General features: G+C 34.9%; 2 protein-coding genes and 1 pseudogene across 4 annotated transcripts; 1 reads left to right on the top strand and 2 right to left on the bottom strand.

The window, feature by feature from the left end:
* Nucleotides 1–1643: 1643 nt before the first annotated feature.
* Nucleotides 1644–13349, bottom strand: LOC141847734 (protein MODIFIER OF SNC1 1-like). Of its 3 annotated transcripts, none has more exons than XM_074735806.1 (9): nt 13216–13349; nt 11039–11117; nt 10131–10205; nt 9976–10020; nt 9458–9872; nt 9196–9292; nt 6857–6934; nt 5282–6771; nt 1644–4517 (listed from the first exon to the last, which is right to left on the bottom strand). In XM_074735806.1, the coding sequence occupies exons 2-9, from the start codon at nt 11068–11070 to the stop codon at nt 2031–2033; spliced, it is 4719 nt and encodes a 1572-aa protein (XP_074591907.1). In that variant the 5' UTR covers nt 11071–11117; nt 13216–13349; the 3' UTR covers nt 1644–2030. The 3 variants fall into 3 exon arrangements, with proteins under 3 accessions (XP_074591907.1, XP_074591909.1, XP_074591908.1); XM_074735808.1 differs by having other exon boundaries at nt 1644–4475; XM_074735807.1 differs by having other exon boundaries at nt 6857–6931.
* Nucleotides 13350–17202: 3853 nt separating this feature from the next.
* LOC141847085 (transcription factor JAMYB-like) lies at nt 17203–19073 on the top strand (annotated as a pseudogene).
* Nucleotides 19074–20523: 1450 nt separating this feature from the next.
* Nucleotides 20524–21263, bottom strand: LOC141847736 (uncharacterized). The gene is made up of 2 exons (XM_074735810.1): nt 21107–21263; nt 20524–21019 (listed from the first exon to the last, which is right to left on the bottom strand). Exons 1-2 carry the CDS (start codon nt 21232–21234, stop codon nt 20593–20595), a joined length of 555 nt encoding a protein of 184 aa, XP_074591911.1. The 5' UTR covers nt 21235–21263; the 3' UTR covers nt 20524–20592.
* Between the last annotated feature and the right edge of the window lie 656 nt (nt 21264–21919).

Below are 21919 nucleotides of genomic sequence, written 5' to 3'. Positions count from 1 at the left end.
CATGAGTTGTGATTCCAAACCAAAGCAAGTGGTTGAACTAGTCGTAACCTCGTTGCTGTCCTATTCTTTTTGGTTGAATTTCATGAAGTCTTACTTCATTTATAATATATATTCTTTTGACTTCAATTGTATATATACACGATAAAGGTAATCCAAAAGAAAAGAAAAAAAGATCGAGTTCTTTTTTCTTTTAGTACTTAGGAGTCATGCGAGATAAAAGTCTCATGCACGATTTTAAATGAAAGAAAAAAGTGAATTTTTTTTTAAAATTGTGACTCTTTTATTTTAATCATTGCTTTTCTTTCTATTACTTCAAAAGTAGTTGCTTTAGCTTAAGTCACATAAATTTTTAATATTCTTTTTTATTTCTCATCAAACGAATGACATTTTCTTTTTAAAAATCCTAACTATTCTTAACATGATATTAAAGGGTCTCATTATTCAAACAAGCACAATTCCACGATCAAATGCAGATAGTAATTATTGAGTAATTCAAAGTTGACACTTTCTAATGGGTATAGAGTATTTCTAAATTTATAAGATATTTTTAATATTTAATTTCTCTCGTTTACTTCCTTTATCTATTCTATTTATCCATGAGATAATCTTTTAGCTCTAAATGATCTCCTATTTAACTTTTTTAATCCATTTTTAATTTTAAAAATATCAATTTATTATGATTTATAACGATAATTGGGATGAATATAATTATGCAATTAATTACAATCATGATAATTGATTGTATGTTATTGATATCAATTTGTTAATAATTTAAATAAAAATGTGTATATAGACAATTATTTTAATGTGCAATATTTTAAAATTTATAAAATTAATTTATTGTTAATTATAAACATTATCTGCACAGTAAAGTATGGTTATTAACGCTCTTTTAAACTATTAAATGAAATAAACAATAATATAAATTAACTATATTCCTTGTATTTTCACTGCATTGTCTAAGATTTGAACTAGGACTCGAATAAGATACAGAATTACAGATATAATGATATTAAAATAGATGTACAATCATATAAGAATAAGTAAAATAAAAAATAAAAATATTTTTAAAAAATCAAAATTAGACCTATTTAAAAAAATTATAATTAGATAAGCTATATTTAAGATAATATAAATATATATTTAGACAATCAATAAATATCCTAATTAGACAACCTAAAATTCTGATAAATATGTACATCAAATAAAATTAATAATAATAAAATTTAATTAATAATAATAAAATAAAATTTAAAATTTATTTAAATATAATAGAAAATAAAATTCAAGGACATAACCAGATATATATAACCGACCTCAACTAGTAATATAAAATTTAATTGTTATTGTTGTAGTATTAATAGACTAGTAGTTATTCACCAAAACACAAAAAAAAAACCTAAAACTTATATTTAAAACCATATCCACATTCTCAAAGGAAAGGTAGGCACATGAACATAAGGATTCTTCCAAAGTCATATTCACTCTTACCGGAATGGTGCGACTAAGAGACCCGATTAGGCGGTTCAATGACTCGAATGGTCCACCTTGATCACCACCAGTGCGACCCGGCCCAACCATAAGCAAGTAAGCAACATATGAAATAGTGATTAGTACCCCTAAAAATTTAAAAAGTTGAAAAGGAGAGGGAAATGAGACGACATGGATCACAAAGTAATATCTGTACAGAGTTCCACAGAGGGCCACAAAGAGAGGAGCAACAGAACTTGTTGTGGAAACAAACACTTCTTACCTCAAACCATATTTGAAGCAGCATTAACTTGTAGGAAAATCAGCGGCAAAACCCGTTCTATATATATGTGTAATGGGACTAGCCACATGCTCGAAATCCATGAACTCCTTTCAGTATGATCGTACTATGCCTCAACATGCAGATAACGAAATAACAGAGTGAAACTTCCACTAGAACTACAAAAACTTCCCTCGTAATGCTTTATTGCTCGTAATTATATTGGTGGAGAGTTTTAACACCTAATCAGTTGGCCGTGTAAGCACCTGTATAGCGTGTTTCATTCTTCACCATTGTTAGAATCAACATGGGCAGTAGTAGCTCCACGAATGAGGCGGCGAGGGTTCCTTGTTTGAGTATGATGATGTTCCTTGTACATCTGCCTGGGAGCATGGTGCCCTTGTGGTTCTTGATCTATGTTCGATTTCGACCTGTGGTATGTATTGCTTTGCTTCCTGTAAGGATCAACTGGCTGGTATTCAAAATATGGAGTGCTCCTCCGTTGGTCTTCTGTTCTCTGAGCATTTGATTTTCCAGAAGTATGCATAAAATCTCTGCCCCTATATGTCGGTTCCTGCTCTCTGATAAAACGCCCATTGAGATGTCCATATCGGCGTGGTGGAGAAACTTGACTTTCATACTGAGCATTCACGTCGCCAACTGGTTTTCTGATATGCATCTGCTCCACTGGTGGAGCAGAATTACGAGACTGATCTTTCTGGTCCAGAGTGTTGCTACCTTCATTGCTCGGGTAGTTAGTCCCAGTGCCAGGATAACTGAACTTCTCAACTCTTACATCATGATAGAAGTTTCTTTGCCCTCCAGTGCCCTTACCTTGGTGAGAAATTTGAGACTTGGGTTTCCAGCGAGAGTGAGACCTAACATGTTCACCAACAGCATGCTTACCATTTCTCACATCATTTTCACTTGTATCTAAATTGAGATGACTGTCACCATTTTTATCATTTGTTTCATTCTTGAAATTTTGATCTTCGGAAATCCCATAATTGCTTCCTGTAACTCTGTGAGTTTGATGATGTTTTTGCTTGCTTCTCATCCCCTGATCTTTAGTCGGGGCAGGAACCACGTCTGAATTTTTCTGCATGAAACTGTCACCACTCTCCCTGTCATCAGATCTTACCTGTTCTGGTAATGGTAGATGCTGATGGGAAGGTTTGTTGAAAATTTTAGTCCCATCAGAAGGTTGCACATTTTCATTTGGAGTCTGTGAAGGAAAAGCAGATTCGGCTGAACTCCTCTGACGCCAAGAGGCGTGAACCCTACCACGCCTGCCAGGCCTATTTTCCTCTGCCTTCTTTGTTTCAGCCCCAAAATCAGATGAGCCATCAAATTTGCACAGCCCGACAACTTTGGAATCCAAATGAGGTTTCTCGGGCATGTCCTCTGGCTTCATTGTTTCAGCCCCAAAGTCAGATGAGCTATCAAATTTACACAACCCAACAACTTTGGAATCAAAATGAGGTTTCTCAGGCATGTCATCAAACGCCATTTGATTGTCACGGGTTAAAGACTTTTGATTGTCTCCCTGCTGCAAGTATTCTTTGGCAACAGGTTTAGGAACATATCTCTCCATCTCAGCCCTCTTTGTTTTTGTACCACTGATATCATGTCCAATCTGTTGCGACAAATCAGAGATATTTCCCATTGTACTATTCTGCTTGACTTCCTCCGGTTGCTCAATCTTATTTGCAGGCCTTATAGGTGCCCAGACGACAGTCTCACCTCCATGAACCTTGTCAGTACGCCTAACCGACTGATAGTTTCTTGTCATCTTTCGAGATGGATGGGGTCTCCAGTGGCTGCTCATCCTACCCTGTACTTCATCAACAACTTTAGAAGACACTTGGGAGTTTACTATGCCATCCCCAGACTCCTGACCTCTACTATGGTCAGCAGAAATTCGGGCAGGAACTGATGAAGTTTCCATATCTGGTGGTACAGGAATAGTCGTAGGACTTTCACTTGGGCATTCTTCAATCTTTTCATTTGAATGTATTGCTATGCTAGAGCCAAATAAAGTATCATCCTTGTTTTTATTCCTCAAGTTTCTATTATTTTTCTTCTTCTGGTGCAGAGAAGGATCCCCATTATGCGGCAATATATCAACACTTAACACAGGTGCATTGACTTCAACAAACTTTTGTGAGCTCTCTTTCTTTTCACCAGTAAATTGCTTCTCGTTTGATTTACTCTCGTGTAAAGCCTCATCAAGATGCTTTGATCCTGCATTATCCCTCATCATTGACTTCTCACCTGTGTTTTTATCCAGTGAAATTTTCTGCCTTCTTCGGTGTCCCATCTGTCTATGCTTGGAACCACTGGAAGCATTAGACTGTGAACTGTCTTGGGCTGCAGCCACTGTGGTATTTGTATGATGCTCCATTGAAAGAATAGGTATAGTAGCAGATGAATCTCGTGCAACTGTTTCTAGAGTATGAGAAACAGAATTTGGAGGCAAAGAAACTACTGATCCAACGTTGTTATAGTCGTCATTATTTGCCTGTAGTAGCATATCAGCTGCAGGGAGGGTAACATTTGAAGCTGTATCTACTCCAGCATCTTCTGGCTGATGCAGAATATGACCAGCGGATGATGAGTCATTTGACTTAGGTTTTGTGCTCGGTGCTGAGCGTCTGTTCTGTTCTTCCAACTTTGCGGGAGCTTTGGCATTTTGATCCCTTGTCCTCTCCTCCTCTTTCTGTAACTGCTTTGCACGTTGTGCAGCTAACTCTTTCAGTTTAGCACGCTAAGCAAGGAAAAGGATATCAAAAACATTTATCCATACACCAATACCATTTTTCAAAAAGACAGAAAGAAAATACAATGTTAACTTTTGATCAAGATTCAGACATGATATTCTATTCATACATAATATATCTAATATCATATGGTACTGATGACTCATGAACCAACCAATTTATTAAGATCTTCCAAAGTACATCACTTTTACCTTGCAAAAGTCTGGGGACACAGGAACAAGATGAACATAAGCATAGTTACTATAAATAAAAATGGAACAAAAACTAGAGAATTTATCAAAATGAATGTCATCTAAAAACAACATACTCAATTGTAATGAATAGTTTCACCTACAGTTGTAGCTTATGTTCTTGCAAATGCCTTTTATTTCGCATGGGATTTCAAATATATACACACCCAGAACAGAATTTCATACTTGCCCTACGAATTCATTCATAAAAGTATTTTCTGAAAAATAAATGGATACGAATTTATCTATTTTATTTTGGAACCAAAGGTGCTGAACTATATAAAATTATTCATATGAGCACACATACACAAAATTTTATAAATGGCATCTAATTTGTACTTAACAATTCCAAAAAAATGGGGAGAAAACAAAAGAACAAGAAAGATGGGCCATTTATGGGAAGCATTTAGCAGTTATTTGTCAACTATACATGGAGGCCATAAGTCACTTTGATAAATGCACTATGAGTCCCCTTCATTATGCAATCACAACATCTAACCAAATTAGAGAAAGACACTGACCTGGTTTTTGTGATCACGTGAATCTGAATAGGCATCTTCTGTGATGTTTTTTTCCATAGGAACAACAGAAGAGTCTTTGTCAGATAATTCTCTTGTTCGACCACCATCAATTTGATAATCTAACATTGAGTTGGAACGATAATCACCCCTACCTGGAGTGGAGTGGGTTCCTTTTGAAACATGAGAACCTGCTTCAATTGGAATGAAATCAGAGTCTGACTGCCTAGAAACAACTGTTGAATCGATGGCATGCATTTCCAAAGAATTCCCTTCCAAAGAATCTGGGATAGAAGTACTCCTCCCTTTGATAGAATGTTCAGGCCTTGCATTGGCAACTTTTGGTTGTTTTAATCTCTCTTGTTTAGATAGCAGTTCTCCAACTATGCTATGGTTTTCAGAACTTCTCACTTTGCTATTTAAGCCTTCTATTTTTTCAATCAGTGCAGTATTCTTTCTTGAACCTGTATTATGCTTCCAATCGTGAACCGCTCGAATTGCAACAGTTGGTTCTCTCTTCAATATTCCTTCAGATGTTCTACGGGAATTTTCTTCCAAACTAGAGATAACAGGATTTGAAGGCTGAACCATACCATCAACAGCTACCTTCAGTGATGCTTGGTGATCAATTTCCAGATTCATGTCATTGGCCATGTCATTCTTTTGGCAACCTGGAGACAACTCGCTCTCCTTAGATATGGATTCTTCAGGTTTTTCAACATGGCATTGTGTCGAAGTAGGTGATAGAGTTCCACCGTGCACTTTCACTTGTGGACCATTTTTTGCTATGTCACCTTGTTGTTTTAGCAAAACCTTATAGGGCCCTTGAAAAGGAGTATGAGCTCTGTTAGATGGTACTTGTACCTCCGCCCTTTGTGTGACATCTCCACCAAGATTATTTCGATACTCATCTGAGGTTATGCTGCTATTGGATTTAGGATTTTTGAAGAAACTTGGTTGAGTAGCCCCTCTTGTCGAAGGAGTCTGTTGTTCACCAGAAGTGCAAAAGCTTGCTTGATGATAGCTATAATATCCATCATAAGGAACAGGTGTATGATAGGGCCCAGGTAAGGCAGGAATAACAGGTTGACTAGAAAACATGTATGAATTAGGCAGCAGTTGAGGGTGATACGCATCTCCAGATGTAGATTGGTACTGACCAGACCCAGCACCTGGCCTTGGAACAGCCTCTGAGTTGGATGGCAATGGATGAGGATAGCACACAAAAGATTCAGCAGGAAAACCACCAGGAGGCCCTGCTGGGCCATAAGGACCAACTAATGCCCCTCTGTACAAAACTTTGTCGGGAGCATGAATTCCAGGACCATGCCAAGAATCGAACAGAGCAGGTGCCAATTTTAAGTTTTTATGTGGCTGTGCCTGCTGAGAATTATTATTCAATTCTGGGTTATGTGAGGCAGCAATTCCATAAGAAGTCTCTCTCCCAGTTCTAGGAGCATCAACATCCTCTTGATCCATGCAGGCATCTTCTCCTGAGTTCACAAAGCATATCTTGAGTCCGATTATGATAAGAATAGACCACTTAAAAAACAAGCAAGCTAATGCATCTTCACCCACCATGAGGAGATTTCAGACTTTCATTGGATCTCAGAGGACCAGAAGATGCATCAGTATGTTCTTGGAATGTTTGACCTGCTAATCAGAGTTGTAAAAGATAGTATAAAATGTTGTTAGTAAAAGATACAAAATCAGTAATATTTGTTTTCAATTGTATTTTTGCATCGAACTAAATTGAGGTTGGAATAGAAAAACAAAGCAAAATCTGCTATCAGCCAACAACAGAATTGATTAATTTTTTTTTTCAGACAAAAAAAAAACAGAATAAGATTTGATGAAGTATGATATGGCCTAATTTATAAGCTATAGAACATTTCAATCATTTGCTTGAGTCAGCAGAGTTAACCTGTTAGGCTGTCAAGGTATTATTACTGTACCATCCAAGACAGCTTTGTGAAATTATGGAACACACCTAATACCAGCCCATATAAAAAGGTTAAAATCTCAGTATGTTATTCACATCAGTAGGAACTGAATCAGTATGGTGCTGGAGTATTTAAAATTTCAGAACAACACCAATCTGAAAGATCTGTTGGATCAGTAAGGTATCAGTACCGTGCTGCAATTTCACTTAATAAGGCCCAGCATAGGCCATGGCATTGGGATGGCAGATTACATCCTAGACCGTGCACCTTGCAATCACCCCATAACCTCATCAGCAAGAATTTGATCAACAACAAAGAAATACTGCTAACCTGGAACGAGCTAACAATTTTGATGAACCAATTAACAGGTAAGCTGTTATACTTTCCATCATCGCTTGATCAACAAGGATCAATAAAGATCCCACAACAATGACTGCTTCATCTACTTCCTCTTCACCTTCATTTAATTCTTCTATTATATTAATTGCTAAGAAAATGATGTAACAAAACGATAATAAGGTGTGATAGTACCTTTCTTGTCCATTAAAAAGGCAACCATTCAAGGTGCCCATAATGGTTTCTGTGCATGGAGGTAAAATTCAAAGTTGGTGAAAAACAGATGAGCCGGGAGAGAAACTCTTCTACTTTATCATTTGTAGATCAATTATACCTTTTATTACTTTCACTTCTACAATAACTTTAGCAAACTCCAAACCAATTAAATCCTTCTTTAATTTTTTCTGGTAGTTAGCAGCTTAATATCACAAGAATACCCAATTCATATACATGTATTATTTACTTCAAACACCTTAGTTGCTCTTGAATTATCAGTCAAGAAATGAGTAACAAATCTGAACAAGAATCACTATTCTAAAAAGCAGTCTAGGCATTTGCCTAGACTGAAATGTAAGGGGGCCGCTTTGCCTAGTGATTGAGCAGAGCAGTCCCTTTATGCGACTCCAAATAGTAGTCTGCCTAGTTGGCCCAGGCAGGCAGTCCAGGTGTGTTTATATATATATATATATACCTTAATTACCCACCACATGCCTCTCCTCGCTTGTTGTGTTTTCCTCGTAGCAATGTGAAATACAATGTATTTAGTTGCTGTTATGTGTTCATTTATTAATTATAGCTTGTTTACTTGTGATTGTAACTTTTTTAGATTGATTAATGCACTATATTAGAGATAATACATACAATACATTTGATGGTGTCTCATACAACTACTTGATAAACATGGTCTGAAACATTGTAAAAATCATTAACGAATTCGTACCCTCACTATGTTTAAACCTTTGGACCAAAAAATTTGTAAAAAAGAAGTCAATTTAATCAAATGTTTGTCCACATATATACTCACACACATTTACCAGCCTTTTTAAACCTTGATAATAATCTGGTAAAACCTAAATGAATATAAAATAAATTGCACTTCACTACAGAATCTATCACCAATATTAGGATATAAAATTGGTATAAATAATATAATCCCACAATGATAATTATAGTAAATTTAAACAACTAACCAATTATTCTAAAAGCTCCAACAGTTAAAAAAACGTGAAATTTTATGCATTTACATTTGTGTTACTCTCTCTATTATGTGTGGGTCGCTCAATATGTGGTCTAATGGGGTATATTTGAGTTCAACAGAACTCAAAGTTAATCATCATCACAAAGTTAGTCACCACTGTCAAGGTTGACTGCATAGATCTTCTCCCTCCATTAAAGTATATGCAAGGATCATCTTCATCATTCAATCGTATTTGTTCCAACTATTTGAGTTTGGCTGCAAGTATCTTGTCCCCATTCTATGCAAGATATATTGCTAATGACATGGACCTCTTAAATCACATAATTTGATTGGCTAACCTCTTGTCTCTAAAGTGCAAACTCATAAAAAATAATCTTATATTTATATTGTTGACACTTGGATTATGAGATTTAAAGACAACATAGAAAAAAAATACTCACCTTGCTGACCATGCAATTCATTTCTTTTCTCAGAGCCTAGAGTTGGAAAATCACCAGAACATAAGGAAAATTCGTGATTTATTGATGATACAATCCCCTAACACATATAAAATCAAGTTGAATGTCAGAAGAACAAAAAATAAATTTCAAATGAAGAAAAATTATAATTTTTAAAGCACATTAAAGCATAAGTACAGATGTAACCAGAAGGTTCATAGAGACATGTGCAAAACAGATTGGAAGAAAGGAGATAGGGAAATACCAACTTGTCAGCAGTTTTTGTAGAACCCCATGCAACTGCAGGTTCTGGTACATTTTCTGCAAATCGAGACAACTGGGAGCTACCTGGCCTTGTTTCTGCACTTCGAGGGCGAGCTGCAATAATTGGCCTTGTTTCTGCACTTCTGGGACGAGATGTAAGCACTGGTCCCTGGTGTGAGGGTGATAATCCAGATGCAGTTGATGGGCGTGAATTTGAACCCCATGCATATTGGGAGTCTAGGGATTTATCACTGCCCGCTGTCGATGGCCTCGTTCCACTTCCACCAGATGATGGGCGGCTATTATAATGACTGGGTGAACCAGTACCTCCATCTGTTTTAGGTGATAGTAGAGTTGATGAACTCCACACATTTGAGGTTGATGAAGATGATCGACTTCCCCAACTAAGGGTGCCCCTGAAATATCAATCAGCAATCGCCATGCAAGTAGAATAAACAGTGCATCCCTCCATCAGTTTTAGAAGGGGAAAATACACATATGAGGAAGCAATAGGCTCACCTTGGAACAATCTCCACATTTGGGTCGAGACCATTGTTCTCCGACCTTCAAAAGTGGCCAAAATTTAAATAGAAAAAACTATTAAAATATAAGTACACAAATCTAACCAAGATACATAAATAAAATTATAAATTATAGTGATAATACATTGTTACCTTTGGCTAGGTAAATTGATGGGTTTTGGCACTTTGCCTAAAATAGTCATGCCTGACTTTCGTCCAGATGCCCATCTGAAAAGTACCATTAAAAAAATTTGCAATGATTACTGACAAGTAAAAAAATCATAATGTTTTGAAAATAACTAAGAATATTAGATCATCTTGATTACCATGCCAAAACTACAAGCAAGACTTTAAATGCAAGATTTCAACATGCATAGTCAACAATACACAAAGATGTTATGGTCAATGGTTTTGTCTACTACCCTTCTCTCTCTCCCCAAGTCTTTCCCAGAGACTAGAGGCTCATAAATTTTCAGAGTGAGGGCCATATAACTCAATTAGGTGGTTGTCCTCCTATCAACCCTGAAACCAGAAAAAAGAGTGAGGAGGTTGGAGGAGAAAATTAGGGAAGCAGAAGAACCAAAGAAAAAAGAGAATAAGCTTTTGTGAGGAGATTCTTCATCTCCAAAAATTACCACTTAAGACATTCTTGGTACACCACCTTTGGAGCATGAAAAGAGGAAAGGATGGAAGGAGCGGGAAAATAAAGTAGAAGGTAGACACCATGGCAAGAAAGAAAGCATATCAAATGTCAAGATAAATGATCTGGACTACGTAAGATCTCTCTTCAAGTTTATCTCTTACATTTATAACAGTGACCATTGAAAAGCATTGAGACCATCATAACGCCTACTGTCATTTTTCAATGTTCCATGGAGATAGTAAACGGGGCTACACTTACATACAACAGTTACAATTTTCTCCAAATATTACAAAAAGTTTTGCACAAATTTGCTAAAAGTCTTCTATCAAAGATGAAATAGAAGGAAAATGTTTGAACTTGAAATGGGAACTTGTAATCAAGAACAAAGATTGAATTGAAATCACAAGCAATCATCAACCTTCGATCTCCTGACAGGATATTTGAAGCCATATGGTAATGGGCACTCCTGGATCATTGAAATGAATGCCAATCACTACCTGAAAGCCAAAAGTCCAAAATAAACACTTATTCTAAGAATGCATCAAATGGCTTGATTCTTTAAGAAAATTAGTCAAAGATTCAATACTCAATTGCCCAAAAACTTATGTAGGTATATTATAAAGATATTTGAGCAAAGTAAACCCATCAAACAATGATGTGATATTGAAATTTTTCTATATTACAAACAATTGAAATTGAAGACGGGACACTGGTGCACCATACTGCTAATAACATAAACGGATGCACTCTGTACTGACACTAAACTCACTGTTCATGATCACAAGATGGATAACAAGAACAGCAATGGGTCACCTCCCTATGTTTGCTTAGGATAGTAAATGCTGGCATCATCAACATCAAGTCATTTATATCACCAATTTGGAGTCGGTTACATATCACATCCCTCCCTTTAACTCTGAAAAGTCATATCATTAGCAGTATTCAAATAAATTAAAATATTTTAATTGCATTAAAGATTTTTTTTCATTTACCTCTATGCCTTACACACTAATAGATTACACTCTTCTAACAAAATTGCTCACTAACAATACCTCTCTAAAAACTATTTTACTCCCGTATAGTTTCCAATACATGATAATGCCAGTAAAACTAAGCCTATCTGCAAAGATAATTCACATCAGTAAACCAAAAACTGTAACATTAGAAAAGAAACTTACCTGATAAGTAAGCTAATTCTAAACATTATGAAACAAAGAAGAATAAGGCTTTTGTGAACTTTTGTATTGACCTATAAAATAGCCTATTTCCATATTTGCTTAAAATTGCATGGGTGAGATGTTCTCATTTATCTTCTCCCAATCCAAGATCCATGACCCATGTAAGTACATCGTGAACTACAATGCCATCCTATGCTGAGGAAAGAATAGTATGCAAGTAAAATATATAACAAAAGTGGTTAAAATCTGGTTTAAGAATTACACACACAAATGATATGTTTCAGTACAGCATATAATCCTGTAAAAGTTGTCTTCAGTAGTAATGAACTAGAATAAATATTTTTAATATATATATATATATATATATATATATATATATATATATATATATATATATTCATAAAATAAACCAAAGTGAAATTAAAACAAGAGCAATATGTATTAAATCTCACACTCTCAATCAGGGTTTAGAATGTCCCTGCTCAGCCATTATAGGTGGGTAACTACAATGCCATCCTATGCTGAGGAAAGAATAGTATGCAAGTAAAATATATAACAAAAGTGGTTAAAATCTGGTTTAAGAATTACACACACAAATGATATGTTTCAGTACAGCATATAATCCTATATATATATATATATATATTATATATATATATATATATATATATATATATATATATATATATATATATATAAAATAAACCAAAGTGAAATTAAAACAAGAGCAATATGTATTAAATCTCACACTCTCAATCAGGGTTTTAGAATGGCTCAGCCATTATAGGTGGGTACTGAAGGGATCTACATAGCTACCACGTATGTATATGCAATCTATAAAGTAAAAAAACTTATTTGGATTATTTAAACTAATATAAATTACATTAAATTGATATAAAACCCTAAGCTACCCAAGTTAGTAACTCGTATCTTGTAACTATTACTTAAACATTTATTTTTCAAGTGATAAAACTCAAATATCAATATAGCCATTTTTAATACTTTAAGGCAGTGGAGATAGGTCTAAATTTGGGCATATCTTTTGCCACCAAATTGTTTTATTTGGATAGTACCCAAAATATTTCATCCTGTAACAATGGTTAAATAGTGGTTTGGGCAATCTTTTGCCAGCAAAATTGTTTTATTTCGATATTACCCAAAATATTTCATCCTATAACATGGGTTAAATAGCAGTCCAATGCCAAACTCAGTGATATGTTTAACTGATACATATCACATATTGTTTAGATCCTTACAAACAATAAAAAAAATCTTTTCAGTGCATGTAGATCAAAATTGAACAACAAAGTAAATATAAACTTAGATCGAGGATCGTAGGCGTCAAATAATACGATCCCCCAAAATCGTTACGGAACTAAACTTTTTTGGGGAGAACCCTAGAATAGAAAATCGATACCTCCTTCGCGTGACGGAGTGCGTAGCGGGCTTAACGGGTTGGTTTCCAGAGGATCGGAGCGGCGGCGGGACGACAGTGGCTTCAGAGCCGGCGGAAATCGCCGCCCGTGGGAACGAGGAGAGAGAAAGGTGAAGAAGAGGAGGCGAGTGGCAACGGAGAAGAGGAAGGAGAGAGAAAGCTAGGGCAGAGGATGATATAAAGCGACTGGACCACGTGGGCGATTTTAATTTGTAGGAAACCTGTTTGGTGATCGGAATGTAACAGGCGGACGAAAAGGTGTGCTCTTTGTATCGACGCACGAAAGCTGCGTGTTTTGCGCACTCCAAGGGACTCGTCTGTCGCCACGTGGCCCGATCACTGAAACGTACTCTTTTAATTTTCTCTTTTTTTCAAATTATTATTTTCAATGAAAACTTATCGATTCGTAGCCTTTGTATTTTTTATTTTTATTAAAAATAAAATCTTCATATTCTGTTTTTTTTAAACGCCTCTAATTTAAAATAATAATAATAAACTAATTTATGAATTAATTTACATAATAAAAAATACTGGATAAAAATTAAAAGAAGTCTCTTTTATTGGAATCAAAGACACCACACTTTCATTTATTATTGAACATTTCATTCTACCATCGTTTATTTTATTTTTTAAATTATTTTTATTTTTTTATACTATGGTAACACCTGCAAAATAATAATTATTATAAAATTATAATGGTTATGATATTATTAGTATTGATAAAAAAAATATGCACTATAACTGTTAAAAAATAATATTATTAATATTATTAGAAAATTATGCATTATAACGGTTTAAAAAATAATATTATTAGTATAGATGAAAATTGAATTATCTATATTATATCAGTTATAAAATATTAGCTACTATAATTACGTAATAATTATTAATAATTGTGTAACGATTATAAATTTATTATTAGGATTACAATCAAAGTTCAACATTTTCAATACATAAAGAAGATTGTAGATTTATAAAATGAGAAATATATCTATTGGTATTAGATTTTTTAGATTAAATTTAAAAATAAAATCATATAATTTAGGCCTAGTGGATAGAGATGTCAACATGTTAACCTCTTCACAGATGATCATGGGATCGATTGTGTGAGACCGTTAAGATGACGAATTTTACTTTTACATAAGAGAATAAAATAGGGATTAAGTCAAGGAAAACTGATTGTCAAGGAGTTAAAATATTAAATGGATACATGAATAAAATAATATAATGAAAATTAAATAAATTAATTCAAAATTACAAGTGGAGAGGAAATTCTATCAAAGAGAATTGGACTGCTCGTTGGCAATGGGATGGTGAGTCAAAAGATCTGGAAGGTTCTAAGACTTTTCAAAGAAAGAAAAAGAAATTGATGAACATAATCGTATATGCTCAGGTCAAAGCTCCATCCACTTGGACAATTGATTTTTTTTTTTTTAAATAATGACTACATGAGTTGAGAAGTCTTAGGTTTCTGAACGATAAAATACAATAAATTATTTTTTTTAATTTTCATCTTTATTTATTATATTTATTTGTATCCTAATCCATATCGAATATTTAACTTTCATCCTATTTTTTAGGATATGATATTGTCCACTTTAAATCTAAATTTTTATTTAAATCTAAATTTTTATGATTTTATTTTTTTTAAATTTTATCTAAAAATTTCATATTAATAAAAATATCTTCAATTTTCTTTTTAAAATAACGACTACATGAGTTGAGAAGTCTTAGGCTTCTGGACAATAGGATGATAATAAATTAAATTTTTTAATTTTTATTTTCATCCTTATTTATTATATTTATCTGTATCCTAATCCATATCAAATATATTAACTTTCATCTTATTTTTTAGGATCAATGGAATCAACTGTGATATAATATTGTCCACTTTAAATCTAAATCTTTATGATTTTATTTCTTGAGTTTTATCTAAAAAATCTGGTATCAATGAAAATATCTTCAATTTTATAAATTCATGATGTTCTTTATATATTTTCTTGTTGAAAATGTGAATGGAAACAAGGAAATGAAAGGATGGAGAAGACCCTCATATGGAGGAGTTTAGTCCCACATTGGTAGTTGAGGGGCAATTTGGTTGGTTTATAATGTATCATAAGCATGGATGTTGTGAATAAATGCATCGGGAGAGGCTCTCTTTCACGCGTGGATGTGCAGAGGTGCAAATTCAGGGCACAGATTGCACTAACCGCAAGACGACTCGTGTGCATGTGTGACTTGTGCGTGTCAAATGTACGATCGATCAAGGCATAATTTGCTCAAAATATCTTTTATTTTGTAACGTATAAATTAATGGACAAATTAATTACCTAGCGTTGTATATAAAATCGATATAACTGTAAATAACAAAAATGGAATTTATAGTAAAATATTATATATATTTTTTCCACCCACCAATTTACTCCCCTACATTTAAGGGAATTTTGGATTTAATCAACCTCATGCATTAGTGATTAGACTTTTCTAAGTGGACTTTGACCACCAAACTTTGACTTAATCAAGTAAGTCAACGGCAATCACTTAAACACTATTCTAGAAAGGAGTCTCTCGAGTAAACCAAATCTCTAATAGCAAATAGATCCTCGAAAACTCTTCTAAATACCCTTTTAACCCTGAATTGGTTTAATTTGTTTTGATAATTTGTTGGAGTTAAATTTAAATTTATAATATTTTATTTGATTGTTCAAATTAAACTTAACTTAAAATTATTCATATTAATATCACATGTATTTTCAAGCTTTAACTCCAAATATAGAGGTGTTAATTTAAATGAATCGGATGAATTCAACCCAGGTTGAAGTAAGAATATTATAAAAAAAAAAAAAATTTAATCCGAACTTGACCTGAATCCAACTTGAATAACTCGATTGACCAAATTAAAAAATAATAATTATTTTTTCTAATAAATTTTTATTTTTATCTCAAATATGGAACTCTATTGTATCCCAACAGATCCGTCCCACATAGCACCGCATAAACTTACTCTGATATCACTGTTAGATCCGATGAAATTTATATATATTTTTACAATGATACGATATTGTCAATTTTGGATTCACACTCTTATGGTTTTATTTTTAAGTTTTACCCAAAATGTCTCGTACTAATGAAATATCTTTCATCTTATAACTCCAGAATATTTTTCATGTATTTTCAATATAAAATTTTGAGTGTATCCCAACAATACTAACTTCCATTATTGATATACATAAAACATCTTAATTTTTTAAATAAAATATATCATAAATTTAGGTCAAATCAGATCCATCCGAATCCAACCTAACTCAAAAATAATCAATCCGAACTCAACCCAAACCCAAATCAAAAAACTCACAATCCTAATTCGATATTTTTCACATCGACTTAGATCTGATTGACGGATCAGATTCATTTTTGACACCCCTACTCCCATATCGTTTGCATGCCTATTTCTTCCTCCCCTCCTTCATTTACTCGCATCCACCAAAGTAAACACGCCGTAAAGCGTACGAGAAACTCATTGCCCCCTGAAAGATCAACCGTTGAACCTCCTTTTCTTGCCCCCGGAGCATAGCTGAGTTGGTTATGACGCAGCAGAGTTGCAGAAGAGGGCAATGACAAATCTTGACAAAGTCCAACATCCTCCTGCGTCGTGACCAACTGCAGTTTCTCGATTTACCTCCTCACATATAGTAATGAGACTGACCGTATGGAGCCGCTAAGGTAATGGATTCCATTTTTTTCAGAAGAATTAAACCTCTTTCTTTTCACCCTAACAACCATCCACTTCTCGAAGAAAAGAGGAAGCAGACGAAAACAGAGGATGAAGTCAGCCTTCAACGCCTTCTTTATTTGACACGCGCACACAAATTCCAAATCCCTCTCGTTTCCACTCTGTTTACTTTTCTTTGCTCTGCGTTGCCATCAGCGTGGAAAGGAGGAGGCGAGTCGCTCGGTGTTGGAAAAAACAGAGCACGAGCAGCGGTCCTTAAAAGGCTGCCGCTGGCCTCCGCCACAGATCCACCACCACCACCGCCACCGGGACCAGGAGAAGATGGAGGAGGAGATACGGAGAGGGCAGTGGACGGCGGAGGAGGACCACTTGCTCGTCCAGGTGGTGGCGGAGCACGGCGAGGGCCGGTGGAACGCGCTGGCGAGACGCGCAGGTGAGTCGACTCGCTCTCTGTTTTAAACTTCAGTGAAGGGTGAATATTAATTTTCGATAACTTTGAGGAGCAAATCAAAATTTATTTTATGTTGCCCCTCGCCGTATGCATATCTTCAAAATACCCCTGTGATTTTAGTTTTTGCCAACAACCTCCCTGAATATCACGGAGAAGAACAGCTGACGCCCCCGGGCATAGCTGAGTTGGTTACGACGCAGCAGAGTTGCAGAAGAGGACAAGTGTTCGAATCCTGGCGAAGTCAGGCAATACCCTCCTGCGTCGTAATCAACTGCAGTTTTTTGATTTACCTCCTCACAAATGGTCATGGGGTTGACCGTGTGGGGCCGCTAAAAAAGTAGAAAACGGAGAAGAACAGTTGACTCCCATGATTGAATTGATAATTATGAGACAGATTTATTGAAGTGGACAAGGATTGAATCTTAGTGAAACTGATATAATACAATCTCCTAGTAGTTAATTGTAGTTTTATAATTTATCACTTCATAGATGAGAGTCAATCCGGATGATTTACTCAGGTTGATTTCGGACTGTAGACTACACTGATATAGTACCCAGCTATTTTCTTCGTTCATTCAAAATTTTCTTTCTTTTGCTCATAAATCTAAAATTTTTTTCTTCTCTGACGTTGTTGAGCTTAGCAAGGGTGGTTCCGCTTTTGATCGTGGGACCGATCATGTAGAGCCGTTCAGTTGACGAACTCTGTTTTTTTTTTTTTTTGTTGAAACAGAGAAGAACAACTGAAATTTAAATTAGAAACTAAATGAATAAGTTTAAAATTGAACAAGTTTAACTATTCACATAATCATATCATTTATGACTCATAAATATTATATTTCTCGCTAGCTGGATTGAATCCTAAATTGATAAAATAATGGGAATGTTTTTAAAAATGAGTATTTATAAGTATTTCACTTTAAATTCAATAATAATAATAATGTTTTCCATTTTTTTAAAAATTTGTGTTATTTTTATTTGAACAGGATTGAAACGCACCGGAAAAAGTTGTAGACTTCGTTGGCTCAACTATCTCCGCCCTGATGTTCGCCGCGGTAACATCACCGCGGAGGAGCAGCTCCTCATTTTGGAGTTACATTGTCGCTTGGGAAATCGGTAATTGTAATTTATTATTTTCAAAAAAATAAAAAATGTTTACTTTTACCCTTCAAATTTTTATTCCTTTCATTCACCTCTCAAAATTTTTTTAAATCTTATGATAGGTGGTCGAAAATAGCTCAGCACTTACCAGGAAGGACTGATAATGAAATCAAAAACTATTGGAGGACTCGGGTGCAAAAGCATGCTAAGCAGCTCCGCTGTGACGTCAACAGCAAGACATTTCAAAATATCGCGCGCTTTGTTTGGATGCCGCGGCTCCTCGAGCGCATCCAGGCGAACAACAATCGCACCGCATCAACGGCCTCCGTTGGCTCATCGTCGATAACTTCATTAGAGGAGCACTCAAACTTGACTAGCCCTAATTCGACCGTTGTGTCGGTTCGAGAAGACCAACAAGACGATAAAGTAAATAAGGAGATGACTCATGATGATTTCCCTATCGGTTACGAAGAGGAGATTTGGGACATCGAACAAGGTGGATGGACCCTAGATGATCTGTTAAGTGAGTATAATACATGGGGCATCGAAGATTGGTAGTGTTTCGTGTGACATAAGACATCGTTCTTTGTTATCTCTCATCGCAAATCTCAGCAAATCTCAAACGAGAAATTTAGGGTTTGATTATGATTGATCACTTTCAAAATGTAATGACGAATTTACATCGAGTTTGTACTGATGGTCTCTTTGATTAGTAGTAGCCACTAGACTTGGCTTTGATCAATAATAATAAAATAAAATTTATTTAAATATAAATAATAATATGGTAAAATGTTTCTTTTATTATTAGGGTAAATTAATGCTTGCTTTATCCAATTTACCAAGTGGTCCTTCACATCCTCAATATTCACGATTAGTCCATTTTACCAAGTGGTCCCTCACATCCTAATATTAATTTTTGGTCCTTGGATCGAATAATTAACACATCAATTTTTACCTATACGAAAATGATATTCATGAAAATAACAAATTATTGTTTCAAAATGATTCTTTTATTATTATGGTAAATTATTACTTGCCTTACCCATTTTACCAAGTGGTCCTTCACATCTTTAATATTAACTTTTTGTCCTTTGATCGAACTAATCAACCCATGAATTTTACCTAAAGGAAAATGATATTTTTTAAAATAACAAATTATTATTTCAAAATGATTCTTTTATTATTATGGTAAATTATTACCTGCCTTATCCATTATCCATTTTACCAAGTGATCCTTCACATTCTTAATATTATTTTTTGAGACGGATAATCTTTCTCTGATTCATCAATAAATCCAAAAGTATGAGTAATTTTTTAAAAGGTAGTCAACGTGTTAAATTTTTTATTTCATTAGAAAAAAATATCATATAGCGTACTATAATTGGGGTTTAAATCGTAAATACTTGATATCCTATTGAGCACATTATACATTGTTCATGTTGAGATCGCTTGGTGGACGTATCACCTGTCATGCAACACCACGATGGATGTCGTGAGGAGGAAGAAGATGGTGACTCCAAGATTTGCAAATACCAACATCGTGAGAAAAAAAGTCAGGGGCATCCTTGGCTCAACCACTCTGACACTCAAAATGGTTTGACACCTAATCCAATATAGACTATCTCTTCATCTCTGACCTAGTAATCGTATTCAATCTGTCATACATGCGGTCTAGTCAGTCGACTGATTTGCTCCTTCGACTAGATTTGAGGGGAGACCCATGTTATGGGTATTATGATTTGACCCGTAAAGATCAATTTTAGATCGGGACATTTGTCAAACAGAAATATCAATTATTATTAAATCCCACCAATATTTCAATTTCAATTTTTTCTTACAGTGATCTGAATTATTTTCTTTACTTATTCAACTAATTAATTTAATGAATATTTCATTAAATTAATATATTTTAAAAAATATTTCATTAATTTCTCATAACAAGGAATCTTATATTTTGTTTAAAAAAGAGTTCAAGTTATTACATAAAACATAAACAGCAGCAGTTGCTTTTTCAATTCCCTCCATTAATTTTCTTAATTTTAATTTTATTCCCTGAAACATATCACAACGCTTCACTTCACTTGTTGGCAGTGGCCACCACCTCAGAAGCTTGCTCCGGCGCCGGCGCCGGCACTACAGAAGAAAGCTTCATCTTCTCTATCTCCTCCTCTATGTTCTTCTTCTTCTTCTTCTTTTCCTCCTCGTCCTCCTCGAGCTCAAAGGCCGACCTCTCGAAGGTCTTGAAGAGCCCGGCAGAGACGGTGAAGGTAACCTTCTCCGGTGCCTTATCGGTGACCGAGATCTCCTCCAGCGTCAGCCATAGCAGAAGCTCCTTCACCTTCACGCCGACCACCTTCTTGATCTTGTTCTTCTCGACGTAGGCAGTGATCTCCGGCGCATAGGTCACCTTCCTCCCGATCTTCGTAAAAACATGCTCGATCTTTCGCTCTTGCTTCAGCCACACAAACCCGGTCTCCTTCTCGTATCCACACTCAATGATATCCCTATCAAAACACACAAACATACGACCACAAAGGTTAAAAGTCTTGCGTTCTACCAACTGAGCTACATGAATTATATTATTTCAATACCTAAGAGGAAGGAGGCCGCGGGGGAGGTTCACCTCCTGAAGGAGGAACTTAGACTTCTCCCGGCAAATCTCATCACCGTAATAAACCTCCGACTTCGCCTTCAACTCGTCGGTGATGACAACCGCCATTGTAGTCTCTATAAGCTTAATTTCCTTCTTTGTTGTGTTTCAATGTTTGTGTGTAGTGAGGAAGGGAGCTCCATATATAGAAAAAATATATATATTAAATAAAATTTAAAAAAATATTTATTCGAAGTAAAGAATTAAATATGCTTGGATTCCTTCCTCTTAAATGAATTGGTTGGGAAGCAATAAGAAGGTCACTTAAACGGTTGCCTTATTAATTATTTAATAAATAAATATATTTTTTTATTTTCGAGAATCTTCTAAATAAGTCATATTAATTCATCTTTTCGAATGAAGTTAACTTAAACTCGACGATTATGCATTCCCTCGAAGAAGATTGAAGAAAAATGGTGATAAATAAAAATGGAGGGGTAGTTATGCAATTAAGGGGAGTAGTTCGCGAGGTGTCCTCATAAATGAACGACACGTGTAATGTTTTTTCCCCTTTATTATTTTCCATCTTCTCTCGAAGTAAACACAAAATGTAGGCTTGGAAGTAAATGCAATCGTAGCAACTCCACCTACCCAAGCTACCAATTATGTTTTACTTATTTTTTATTTTAATATTATATTTTAAAATATAAAAAAATTATTTTTAAAAAGTAATTTATATAATAAAAGTTTTGGGAAGTCTTTCAAAGTCAAAATTAGCTCAAGTCAAGATAAACTAAACTTGAGTTAGGTCAAA

This window comes from Curcuma longa, chromosome 16 (genome assembly GCF_044706935.1).
Source record: "Curcuma longa cultivar G26 ecotype Majalengka, Jawa Barat chromosome 16, ITB_CL_G26_1.1, whole genome shotgun sequence".
Taxonomy (NCBI): Eukaryota; Viridiplantae; Streptophyta; class Magnoliopsida; order Zingiberales; family Zingiberaceae; genus Curcuma; species Curcuma longa.
Note: the sequence above shows the minus strand (reverse complement) of the source record. Positions and strands in the feature narration are given on the sequence as shown.